Below are 12,359 nucleotides of genomic sequence, written 5' to 3'. Positions count from 1 at the left end.
AGGAGAGGGAGAAGCTCTCTCTGTCTCCTCTCTTTAATCCTGTTGCAGTGTCCCCCTTGCCAACCTGTAAGGCAAAGAAAAGGGAGAAATCTTCTGCTTGGCCCGTGTGATGCCAAATGAAAACAAAGCATTCCAGCTTCCTCCAAAGGGGTTGTCTTTGTAGCGAGAATCCCTGGGTGTGGGCAGATATTTTTCTTTTAGCTTCACGCAAAGTGTTGGATCCCTGCAGACAGAGCCCCTCAAAGGTGTTTATGGTTGTTAGAACAAAAGGAAACCTGACAAGTTGTCATCATTCCAGGGCCTGCTGTGGCAGGAGGCTGTAGCCCTGGACTCCACTGGCCCCTCTGTGGTGGCAGCTTGAGTTGCTCCTCCCCTGGTTAACCCTCTCCTGCCTGTGCTTGGCAAGCAGATGACGGGGCTGTCCAAGCCCAGCCCTCCGAGGCCAGTCATTTCTGCTGAATGAGATGGCCGAATGACAGTTCAAACTCACCGAGCATCTTTCAAGGGGGATGGAGGTGAGAAATGTGAAGATGGCAGCCACTTTAATGCCTTCCATCTAGGGAGCATTTTGTGGTCCCAGAGGCCTGATACATACCATTTTCTGTGAGTGGCTTGGAGGTATTTGCTATTCCTATTTTACAGATAGGAAGGCTGAGATTCAGAAATGATGAGCCCGATGAGCCTGAGGGTCACAGATGTTGACTTGCCCAAGGTCAGATGCAAGGGTGTGGCTAAACCAAGACATAGACCTGCATGTCCTGGCTCTGGCTCCAGAGGTTTTTCCTTGGTACGAGGTATAGATACATCAAATGTCTGAGTCAGGGTGGATATGATTTGTCAAAAAGCCCACATTTGAAACCCTGCAATTATAGAAAAGGACATGTGTAAAGGGTTACAGAGTGCTATTAGCAATGTCTCATAACAGCCTTTAGCAGGGACAGGGCAGCCATGCCCACTCTATGATGAAAATAATAACTTGTTCAGAGCCACCAGGTGCTGGCTGAGCTGGGTTCGATCCACAAGAGAATTTCTAGTCCAGGTGACCCTTTGCTCCAGGTGAAGTCTTTTCAGTCTGTGTCGAGCCTCTCAGCCTGTCCACACCAGCAAGCTGCAGGAGGAAAACAGTGTTCTATTCCTCTGACCAGAGGCTGGCCCTTTCGTGGTTACTACAGAATGTATAGACCAGCGGTTCTCAACCTGTGGGTCACGACCCCTTTGGCGGTCGAAAGACCCTTTCACAGGGGTCGCCTAAGACCATCCTGCATATCAGATATTTACATTACGATTCATAACAGTAGCAACATTACAGTTATGAAGTAGCAATGAAAATAATTTTATGGTTGGGTCACAACATGAGGAACTGTATTTAAAGGGCCAGAAGGCGGAGAACCACTGCTCTTATCTCTGATTTCAGAAGAACAAGCATTTCTCTCTCCTTAAAGGAACTCAAAGCATTAGAAACAAATGAGATTTGTGGGAGGAAGCAGAATAGAGGGGACAAGGTGAGGTGGAATAGAGGGGCAGGGAGAAGTGATAGAGGAGCCTAGTTTTCTTTGTTATGGGGTAGGGCCACAACATTAGTAACAAAGAAACAGAATTTCCGGAGGATGAGGCCCAGTCATCAGGATTTTAAAAAGATTTCCAGGTGATTCTAATGTGCAGCCAAGGTTGAGAACCACTGATATAGATAGATTAGGGAGGAAAAAAAATAAAAGACAAAAGAAAGATAAGAACCAAACTCCTCTCTCTCTTGCCAATGTAATTGGTACACAGTCCTCATCCTATAGTCTGCAGATTTTTTAAAAAATGGCATAGAATCTCCTAGAATAAGATAAGAAAAATGAGGCCTGCAATCCCCCAAAACTTCCTACTTGGCATGAGAGCTGATGAGGTGGGGACTGTGGACCAATGAGATGAAGTGGACTAGGAATCAGGAGGTCTCCCCTCCCTTCCTTTTCTTGGCTGTCTTGCAGTGCAAAGGAGAGGCAGAGGGAAGGAGAAGAGGTCAGATGGTTGTGTCCAACCAGAACAACAGCACGAGGCAGTTTCAAGCTATAAGACACAGGCAGGGTCCTTTGATCCAGTCCTGTCTATTCAATACAACCCAGGTTCACTAGTGCCTGGGCCTAGGGTGCTGGTGTGGGTGGAGGCCCAGGTGAACGTCTTCATGGGGTTTCTCCCTTTGTGGAGGAGACAGATAAGTAAACACAATGACAAGGTGTGACAAGAGCTATACAATAAATGTACTTCCAAAGTGCTTGGGGGAGCTGAAGTCCACGCTTGTGCCAGGCGTAGTGGGCAATGAAATTAACCAAAGGGAAATACACAACCCCCCAACCTCCTCAGCAACCAAATCCACACCTTTAAGCATAACTGACATTAAGCTTCTCCTTATTTCTCCTATAATAATTAAAACCCAGTTCCTCCGATGGCCACCCTCCTGGTTCAATAACTATACAACCTGCTAGTGTCTAGGTGGGTAGTGTGGGCGAGGCTCCAGGACATGTGTTTAAAATATGGAGCCCGCCCCAACTCTCCGTAGAACTTCTGATCCGGTACACCTGCAGTGGTGTCAGGAGTTTAACAGGTGCCTGCGGGTGATTCTCGGGCCATTGGCTCATTAACCGGTCACAGGCAGATTGGGAAAAGTGTAAAATTTCTAACTAGATTAGACTTCCAATTAGGTTCTACCACATCTTATCTGGGTGATTTTTGGAAAACCAACTAGCCTAGCCCTGGGCTTTGTCATTGGAAAATGGGGGTAATAAATACCTACCTGGCAGGGAGTTATGAGAGGACAGTGAGGAGGGCAGGAGAAAGGCACCGAGCACCTGCCAAGGAACTAGGTTATGCGCATTCACACACATCACATAATTCAATAGGCACTATCACTACCCCCATTGTACAGAAGAGAAAACTGAGGTGAAGCAATTGCCTATGATCAACCAGCAGAGCATGGCTTTGAACCCAGATCCGCCTGACCTCTGAACCCCTGCTTTGAATGGCTGCTACCAGCCAATTGCTCCTGTGAGCAAATGAGTAGGAGTACACTTCATATTTCATAAAGTTTTATGCTCATTCAACACGTTCTCTCAATTCCTGAAACTTTGGGCCATTACTCTCCAAAGTTTACTCAATTTAGCTCTCTTTCTAAGAACACCCCTTCTCTCTTCCTTATTATAATTGAAGGACAGGTCTGGTGGCAGATGGGTTCAGAAGGGACTGTCCAAGCCTGAGGCATGTCCTTGGCTGGGCAATTGCTTTCTGAGGATGTATTATTTTACAAGCTTCTGGACCCACCCCCTCTCCCCAGGCTGCTGCCAGGGTCTGAAAAACTGGGCACTGCCCAGTGGGTGTTGGTCATGCCCCTGTGTGCGGGCCTGAACCAGTCACAGCCAGTGAGCAGACAGAAGCTGGGGAAAAGTCACAGAGAGGCTCATTCAAGGCGGCCAAGTCCTTGGCAGCATGGAGAAGGGCTCCATGTCTGTGCCAAGGGCCTGGCTTTCAGGAGCCACAGCTCTCAACTATTGAGCCAGAAGGCTGCTCAGGAGAAGGCAGATTCCAGGAGGCTGAGAAGCTTCTCTTCTCCCATCCAGCTCTCCCCTAAGGCAGGCACCCACCCAGCTCTCACCAGTGCAGGTACCCACCCAGCTCTCACCAGTGCAGGCACCCACCCAGCTCCCACCAGGGCAGGCACCCACCCAGCTCCCACCAGGGCAGGCACCCACCCAGCTCCAGTGACTGAGGAGGACAAAACCTCCCTTTCTGATTGTGCTCATTCTAATAGTGCTAGTTAGAACTATGAGCAGAACCTTCAATCCTAGAGCAGGAAGGAACCAAAGGATGATCAGCCCTGAGTTCTCAATGAGGGAAGATGTGCGGAGAGATTCTATGAGGGCCCATCAGACAGCTGTTCTCCGGCTCCGGCCCAGCCCTCTCTTGTCTCACACTCGTGTCAGCAGCCCCCACGGTCAGTCTGGCCACATTTCACAGTACTCAACAGTTCCAGAGTCTTCCTGAGTGCCCAGGGTGGGCAGGGCAGGGTGGGGGGCGGGGGGTGTTATCAAAGAAATGTGTGGATGGTCTTTCTCCGTTGCTATTGAAAGTGGGTTCTTGGGGTGCTGCTGGAATAAGTATTTCTGGAGGACACAAAAGAGGATGAGATGTGGTAGAAAGCTTTATTTGCTTGGAATTGCATCCTTTGGTTTCTAAAGTCCCATTTTCCTTAATCCAGTCCTGGAAAACGAACAGCGGGGGGTTCAGGAGAACTAGAGGCAAAGTCAGTGTCCAGGTTTCCGTTCCGTGGTGGAGCTGGGTCCAGCACAGCACCTTTTGTGTACCCATTCTCCCATCAATGGACACCTGGGTTATTGTGAATAATGCTGCTGTGAACATGGGTGTACAAGCAGCTGTGTGAGTCCCTGCTTTCCTTTTTTGTGGGTACACACCGGAAATAGAATTGCTGGATCAATGGTAACTCTATGTTTCATTTATTGAGTAACTGCCATATGTCATCCACGTCATTTTACTGCAGGCTTTGTCTTCATTTCACCAGCCTAGAGGCAGGAGTCAGCCTGTCTTCTAACTCCCTCTAAATCACCAGTGACCCACGAGACTTGACTAAAGAAACCTCACAGCAAACCACTTACACACTCATTTTAGATCTTCCTGCCTCTGAGTTTCCTGGCTGGCCTTCCTCCTGGGTGTCTCCTCTCCCCCCACCTGGGCCTCTCAACACCCCGGACACCTCACCAAGCCCAGCTAAGGCAATCTCCTCCTACAGAGCAGCTCAACTGCTGCCTTTACTTACTTAATCCTGCCCTGGGGGATTCACCTTCTACCTTAAAAAATAACTTGAGAAGCATTCTTGTCTGACACAGGAAACACACCTGTGTTGGCTACAGTCAAGCATAGACCACAAACACTGTTATTCCAAGAGACCACTGGTCACCTGCCAACCCCTTCATGTGCTTTCTCCCCTGATGGGAACACGCCCTGTCACCACAACACACTGACAGCGAGGCAGTGACATTTCTTGCTCTTTCACCAAGTGCTCTACCCTAATTACAGGATTGCTGGGATTACGGGCCACACCTCTGAGAATCCAGCAAGCGCCTTTCTCCCTGGGATGGGGCATTAGAAACAGTCATGTCCTGCAGTTGGGTGCTGGCCAGGGAATGCATTAAATCCACATTGATAGTTGAGTCACTGGGCCCAGCATCTCAGTTTCTTTACTAAAGTCTTAAAACTGGGAGGCCCTGGCTGGTTTCCACATCCCACACCTTGGTCTGGAGAGAAAAGACTTAAGCTGTGAACCACTTACCTTTATCTGACTGGCATTGTTCAGCTTAGTTGGTATATTGCTTACCATCTAATTTGCTTCTCACAGTCCTGGACTAGGCATTATGCCTTTTCTGTAAATGAAGAGACAGAAATTCAAGGAGCATTAGTGACTTGCTCAAAGCCACACAGCTAATGAGGAATAAGGTTCAGCATGAGCCCAGATTCTAACCCCCCAGAGCAATGAAGTTCCCATTTCTGCTGCCCCTGGGACCCAGCCCCCCTTCAGGTCGATAGAAGTCACAGAAAGGCCACCAGCTCTGGGCTCTGACAGGCCCCAGTGTGCCACCATGTGCATCCCTTAACTTCTCTGAGTTGGCTTCCTCAACCATAAAGCAGATCAAAATACCCGCCATCTAGAGTTGTGGGAAGATGCAGTAAGTAATATATGGAAAGTGCATCTGGCATTATGTGGCAGGAGACAGGGTGTTGTCATCGCTGCCCCACGTGTCTCCTTGGCAGAAAAGAGAAAAAGGAAGGAGTTGCTCATCCCCAGACCCTGCTCTCGGGAACTATCCTCAGGAACTGCCACTCTTCTGACCTACTCTACACAGGATCTGCAAAGACACGTTCATTACGTTTTCTGAAAATATTTCATTTATAAAAAGCTTCTTAACTGTGTGAACTGTGAGGACATTGTACTGAGTGAAATAAACTAGCCACAAAAAGACAAATATGGTAGCCCTAGCTGGTTTGGCTCAGTGGATAGAACATCGGCCTGTGGACTGAAGGGTCCCAGGTTGGATTCCAGTCAAAGGCATATGCCTGTTGCGGGCTCAATCCCCAGTGGGGGGTGTTCAGGAGGCAGCCAATCAATGATTCTCTCTCATCATTGATGTTTCTATCTCTCTCTCCCTCTCCCTTTCTCTATGAAATAAATGAAAATATATTAAAAAGAAAAAAAGAGACAAATACTGTAGATTTTATTCATATGAGGTTTCTAAAGTAGTCACCGTCATAGTGACAGAGAGTAGAATGGTGGTTGCCAGGGCTTGGAAGGGGAACAGGATGCTGCTTAATGGCTTTCTCTAGTCAGTTGTTTTTTTTTTTTTTAATTTATTTATTGATTTTAGAGAGAGGGGTAGGGAGAGAGAGAGACAGAGACAGAGACAGATATCGATTTGTTGTTCCACTTATTTAAGCATTCATTGAATTAATTGGTTGATTCTTGTATGTGCCCTGATTGAAGATCAAACCCACAACCTTGGCATATCGGAACAATGTTCTAACCAACTGAGCTACCCAGCCAGGGCCCAGAGCTTCAGTTTTACAAGATGTAAAGAGTTCTGAAGATGGATGATGGTGGTGGCTGCACAACAATATAAATGTACTTAATGCTACTAAACTGTACACTTTAAAATGGTTAAGATGATAAGTTTTATGTTATTTGTATTTAATCACAATTGAAAAATTTTTTTCTAGAAAAAATACCACCTCTGAGCCCTGCACATTTTGCTTAGGTTTCTGCAGGGGCAGTGGGAACATTTTTTCTATATGGTTACAGTTGGGTTACCTTATAACAGAGACTCAGTTAGTATTTAAGGCACAAAGTCACCCTGGAAAACCCCTGTGTGGCCCACAGAGTAGGTGAGAATAGGCTAGCACTGCCGATTTTTCTTGTAGAATTGGAACAAACACTGTTACTTCGAGCATCAAATGAAATAGCTGATTTATGTTCAGGGGTCATAATAAAATATATATTCCGAGAGACTCCCAGGGTGGGACGCACACATTATGAGGGACCCTCAGAGCCCAGACCTGCAGATTCCCCACCCCTCCTCATGTTGGGACACAAACCAGCAGAATGGGCAGTCACCAGCCCTACTGGATGTGTGATTTTTCTTTCTCTTCTGCAGAGTTGAATGGGTTCATGAGGTGGCTCCAGTGAGGTGGCCTTTGTCTGGTCAAAGGGAACTGAGAATGTGCCTTACTATCACCCTCTGACCAGCTAATTCTAATGGGTTTTCACAAGTTGCTCTAACTCATTGCTCTGGCCTTTGACCAGATCTATTGGTCATAGAAAAATGGCCCATTACCCCCACCAGGTACCCACTGCAAGCCACATCGCATCTCAGACACCTGCTCAACCTGAAAGTCTCCAACTTTAAAGGACCTTTTCAGACCAAAGATCCAATTCCTGAGGCCAAAGTTCAAATCGAAATTATAGGGTTCCTAGCTTTTCACAGATTTCTCTTCAAATTATAAAATACCTAAAAAGAGAAGTGGTAGAGTAAAACTCTCAGAAGACTTTATCAAATTAAACAGTGGGTGTGAGCCAGCCTTGTCTTTCAGACAAATTTGAACACTGTGTCCTTCAAAAGGTTTAGGCAGCACCTAGCCCCGTTCCAGGCATGGCTAAGGCCTCCAAATGAGTAAATGACCAGCTACCCTGCGGCACACCTGCCTTCATTAGTTTGGTGTTCGTCTAGAGCAGAGGTTCTCAACCTTCCTAATGCCGCGACCCTTTAATACAGTTCTTCATGTTGTGGTGACCCCCAACCATAAAATTATTTTCGTTGCTACTTCATAACTGTAATTTTGCTACTGTTATGAATCATAATGTAAATATCTGATATGCAGGATATATTTTCATTGTTACAAATTGAACATAATTAAAGCATGGTGATTGACCACAAAAACAATATGTAATTATATATGTGTTTTCTGATGGTCTTAGGCGACCCCTGTGAAAAGGTCGTTCGACCCCCAAAGGGGTCGCAACCCACAGGTTGAGAACCGCTGGTCTAGAGCAATAGATTCTGATTGGCAATAAATTTAGGTTGTTATGCCTAAGGATTGAGAAGTACGCTACTTAAGTTAAGGCTGTAAACTTAAATCCTGATTCTGCCATTAAATACTTTGCTATCCCCAAGCAAGACTTTCTATCTTGATTTCCCTCATGTATAAAATTGGAAGAGATCTGTAGAAGTACATAGAAATGAATGAAAGAGAGAAAAAACAAATGCTTACTGGTGAAGTCGCTTATTTCTTACCCTGCAATGCACGTGATTCCAAATCTGAACAGGCAGAAGTGAGAACATTTGGATTTATTTACATAACCAGGGGGAGGGTCCCTCTGGGATCTCACAGTTGATTTTTCTAAATCAGTTTGGCTCCAAGCGCTGGACAAACGACACAGCTGAGACACAAAACCATTAAAAAGTACCCCCTTGCGAACACAGGCAGAGTAAAGGGTGAGAAGGAAGCAGGTGCAGCTGGTGACCTTGTGACAGTGTCGCTAATGGAAAACGCTCCGCACTAGGACCCTCGAGAGATCCCTCAGCTCCAGTCCCACCTCTGCCACCGCACAGCTGTGAGGCCGAGCAATCACGGGAGCTCCCCCGGATTTGTGAAATACTCAGACTGCCCTGGGGGAACCTCGGGGCTGGCTGTGCGGCTCCGACCAGGTTAACATGTAGATGAACGATGGAAACCGTACATGTTAGACCAGGTGCGGAGTTACTATCACACCCCTTCCTAATGGGAAACACTGAGGCACTGGAAATATCAGGAGCCTCCTACGAGGTCCCTGAGCACAGAACTCACTCCACACCCCCACGCTCCGACTCTACCCGAAGAGGCACAGGACTTAGTTGCCAGTAGCGTGGGTTCCTGAGTCTCATTGTCTGAGTTCCTAATCCCAGCTCTGCCATGTGTGTGCTTTGGGACTTGACACAGTGACCTACTTGGCTGAGCCTCTGCCTCTTCACATATAAATTGTGGAGATGACGGTGAAATTACTTGATGGAATTGTAGAAGATTGACTGTTGCATATTAATAAACCCTGTTATGGACTGAATGTCTGTGTCTCCCCCCACCTCCCCAAATTTACAGGTTGAAGCCCCAATCCCCAATATGATGGTATGTGAGGGTGAGACCTTTGGGAGGTGATTAGATTTCGAGGTCATGAGGGTGGGTCCCCATGACAGGATTAGTGTCCTTATAAAAAGAGAAAGAGAGATCTTTCTCTCCATCACGTGAGGACACAGTGAGAAAGTGTCCATATGCAGGCCAGGAAGAGGGTCCTCACTAGGAACTGAATCAGTTCCCAACTTGATCTTGGACTTCCTGACCTCTGGAGCTGTGAGAAATTAATGTCTGTTGTTTAAGCCCCCCAGTCTATGGTATTTTGTATGGCTGGCTAATACATACCCAAAGAGCTTAGAGCAGTATCTGGCTTATAGGAAAATATTCAATAAATATTAGCATATATTTATGTTTGGCTCTTTTGAAACCTTATTAAGAAATATTGCAAGCATTCTAAAATGTTTAAAGTATAATAGAGCCCTAGCCAGTTGGCTGGGTTAGTTGGAGCATCTTCCCATACATAAAAGGTTGTGGGTTCGATTTCTGGTCAGGGCACATAACTAGGTTGTGGGTTTGATCTCTGGTCGGGGTGAGTACAGGAAGCAACCGATAGATGTTTCTCTCTCACATCCATGTTTCTCTCCCTCTCTGTCTAAAAGATAAAAATAAATCAATAAACTTATCCTCAGGTGTGGATAAAAAAATTTTTTTAAAGAAGAATATACCCACCACCCGACATAAGATATAAAACATTACCAATACAAGTGGAAGCCCCTGTACAACTTCTCTAATCACATTCCCTCCTTCCTGCCCAGAGGTGACCATGCTCCTGAATTTGGTATTTATCACTTCCATTAATTTCTTTATACGCTTACTCCATCGGTACGTATCTGTAACCAATGAGACTGGGCTGGAAATACACCAGAACTGACATGTCCTTCTTCCAAAAGGATTTAGACAGGGTCTAGCATAGCACAAAGTGTTGTTTGGCAAGCACATTCTCATTTCTCACCTCCCTATGTTTGCCTTTTCACTTCCCTGAGCTGGGAACGTGTTACTATCTCCAAGTGGACCAATTGCTGAAACAAACCATTAGTTAAGTCTCCTGTTAGCAGGTCTGTGCTTGTCAGAGACTGTGGAGCTGCAGCCTTCCCCCTTCCTCGCTTCCCTTCATCCCTGCCCCTTCCAGCTCAGCCCTGACGCCCCCTCCTCCCTTCCAGACGGAGATGCGGCTGCAGGACCAGCAGCTGGCCAGACAGCTCATGCGCCTGCGCAGTGACATCAACAAGCTGAAGATAGAGCAGACCTGCGACCTCCACAGGCGGATGCTCAACGACGCCACCTATGAGCTGGAGGAGCGCGATGAGCTGTCAGACCTTTTCTGCGACTCCCCGCTGGCCTCCTCCTTCAGTCTCTCCACGCCACTCAAGCTCATTGGAGTCACCAAGATGAACATAAACTCCCGGAGGTTCTCCCTCTGCTGAGCAGCCCTACAACAGGGCAGAGGAGCCAGAACAGAGGGTTTGGGAAGCGGAGAGGGGGCGTAGGGAGAAGGGAAGTGAGGCTGAGATACCTCAAGTAGGTCTCCCCAGAGGCACAGCTTCCCTGAGACTGGTGAGCCGTGGACCCCAGGGCCTGTCCGCAGGGGATCTCCCTGGGGCCCTAGCTTTGGAACCCAACATCCCCATGACTGGCTCTCACTTAATACCCAAAGAGTCCTGCAGAAGGGCCACTCCATCCCGATGATCAACGAGACTTGGGTTTCCAGCATGACACCTCTCAGTCCTCCCCTCAGTGATCCATGTTCCTGCTTCCTGGAATCACTGGTGCTATGAGAACTGGGATCCCAAAGTGGGGGTGAAGGAGGTGGGCAAAACAGTGATTATTACAGAAGGCTTCCCCACGGGCATGGGCTCCCAGGCAGAGGTGATTAGACATATCAGATGTGCCCATCTCGCTGTGGCTGTCCTCTAAGTACTGGCTCGAATTCACCCTAAGTGGGTGACTCAGCAACCCCAACAGGGACCCACCAGGAAAGGAAAACCAAAAGGGTACAATGTAAATTGTACCCAACGGGTGCTGGGACACACCAGTCTAGCTTGGCTGGAGCAAGCCTAGATGCCCTCTGTTGCCTGCCTGGCCACTTGTACAAGTGCCAACTTCCAAAGAGTCCCTTTGCCATCACGCCATACCCTGGTGGAGTGCCTAGGAGACTGCTGGTGACAGAACCAGGCAGGTCTGTCCATGGATTTCCCATAACTGAATTTTCCCTGGGCCCAGCAGTGGCCTCCTGGTGGGTTCTGCCAGTGTCACCTACGTCACCTTCTTGCCCACCCAGAGAAACTGGAGGGAGCCCAGTCGCTCACCCTGAGCTCCTCTGAGATTCTGTGCCTGACTTAAATGACTAATTTTAGTGGAATCAGACTGTTACTAATCTGTCACTAACCTGTTAATAACTGTTTGATTTTTGTCCAAATGGCAAAGCCAGTTAGGTAGGTCAAACACAGAGGTTCAGGGTTTTGCATGAGGAACGCAAAGGTGAGGACTGAGACCTGAACAGGTTAGGAAAGTTAGCCCGGTAGAGTGCCATGTGTCAGGTGCTCCCCAGCAGGCGGGAATTTTTAACCTTGGATGCCACCTAATCGAGGCCTCTCATTCACAAAGTAGTAAAGTGAAGCCAGGGAAGGAGAAAATGACTTCCCTCAGGTGACGGAGCTCATGAGTGGCTATACCACATTGATGTGTTAAATCATTATCGATAATGCCTAGACAGATAATGTATCAATGAACTTGAACTCCAAAGATGGTCCTAAATGCTTTGCCAAACATACAAACTGCCAACCCCTCTACTCTCCACCTCACTCAGCCCTCACATGCACCTCCCACTGTGCAATTCAGAATCTTTGGGTCAAACTCAGAGCAATGTCTGGACAGCAGACCCACAGAACACATATTACCAATCACAAATTCATAGTCGAAGTAAGATGTCCTGCTGCCCTGACGTTCATGTTTTGTCTTCCTGTGTAATCTCATTGGGGCACACACACACACACACACACACACACACACACACACACACACACCAGGACCCATATTAGGAAAAGGTTGCTTTTCTTTTGTGGCCAGGAGTAGGAAGATGCCAATGAATGGTCCCTAGTTGGACAGAAAAGAAGGTTGGTCTTGTGATTTCAAAGAGCCAGAGGGTTTATGCT

At 47.4% G+C, this 12,359-nt stretch overlaps 1 protein-coding gene across 4 annotated transcripts in view; it reads left to right on the top strand.

Annotated features, from left to right (window-relative positions):
• Nucleotides 1–12,098, top strand: part of FAM167A (family with sequence similarity 167, member A) — a 34,672-nt gene extending 22,574 nt beyond the window's left edge. For all 4 annotated transcript variants that reach the window (XM_005859623.2, XM_014534298.1, XM_014534299.1 and 1 more), the window contains one exon: nucleotides 10,368–12,098. In XM_005859623.2, the coding sequence (XP_005859685.1) occupies nucleotides 10,368–10,631 (264 nt within the window). In that variant the 3' untranslated portion in view covers nucleotides 10,632–12,098. The remainder of the gene's footprint in view (nucleotides 1–10,367) is intronic.
• Nucleotides 12,099–12,359: the final 261 nt, after the last annotated feature.

The sequence above is a fragment of the Myotis brandtii genome, unplaced genomic scaffold, assembly GCF_000412655.1.
Source record: "Myotis brandtii unplaced genomic scaffold, ASM41265v1 scaffold1282, whole genome shotgun sequence".
NCBI lineage: Eukaryota > Metazoa > Chordata > Mammalia > Chiroptera > Vespertilionidae > Myotis > Myotis brandtii.
This window is presented reverse-complemented; position numbering and strand designations above follow the sequence as displayed.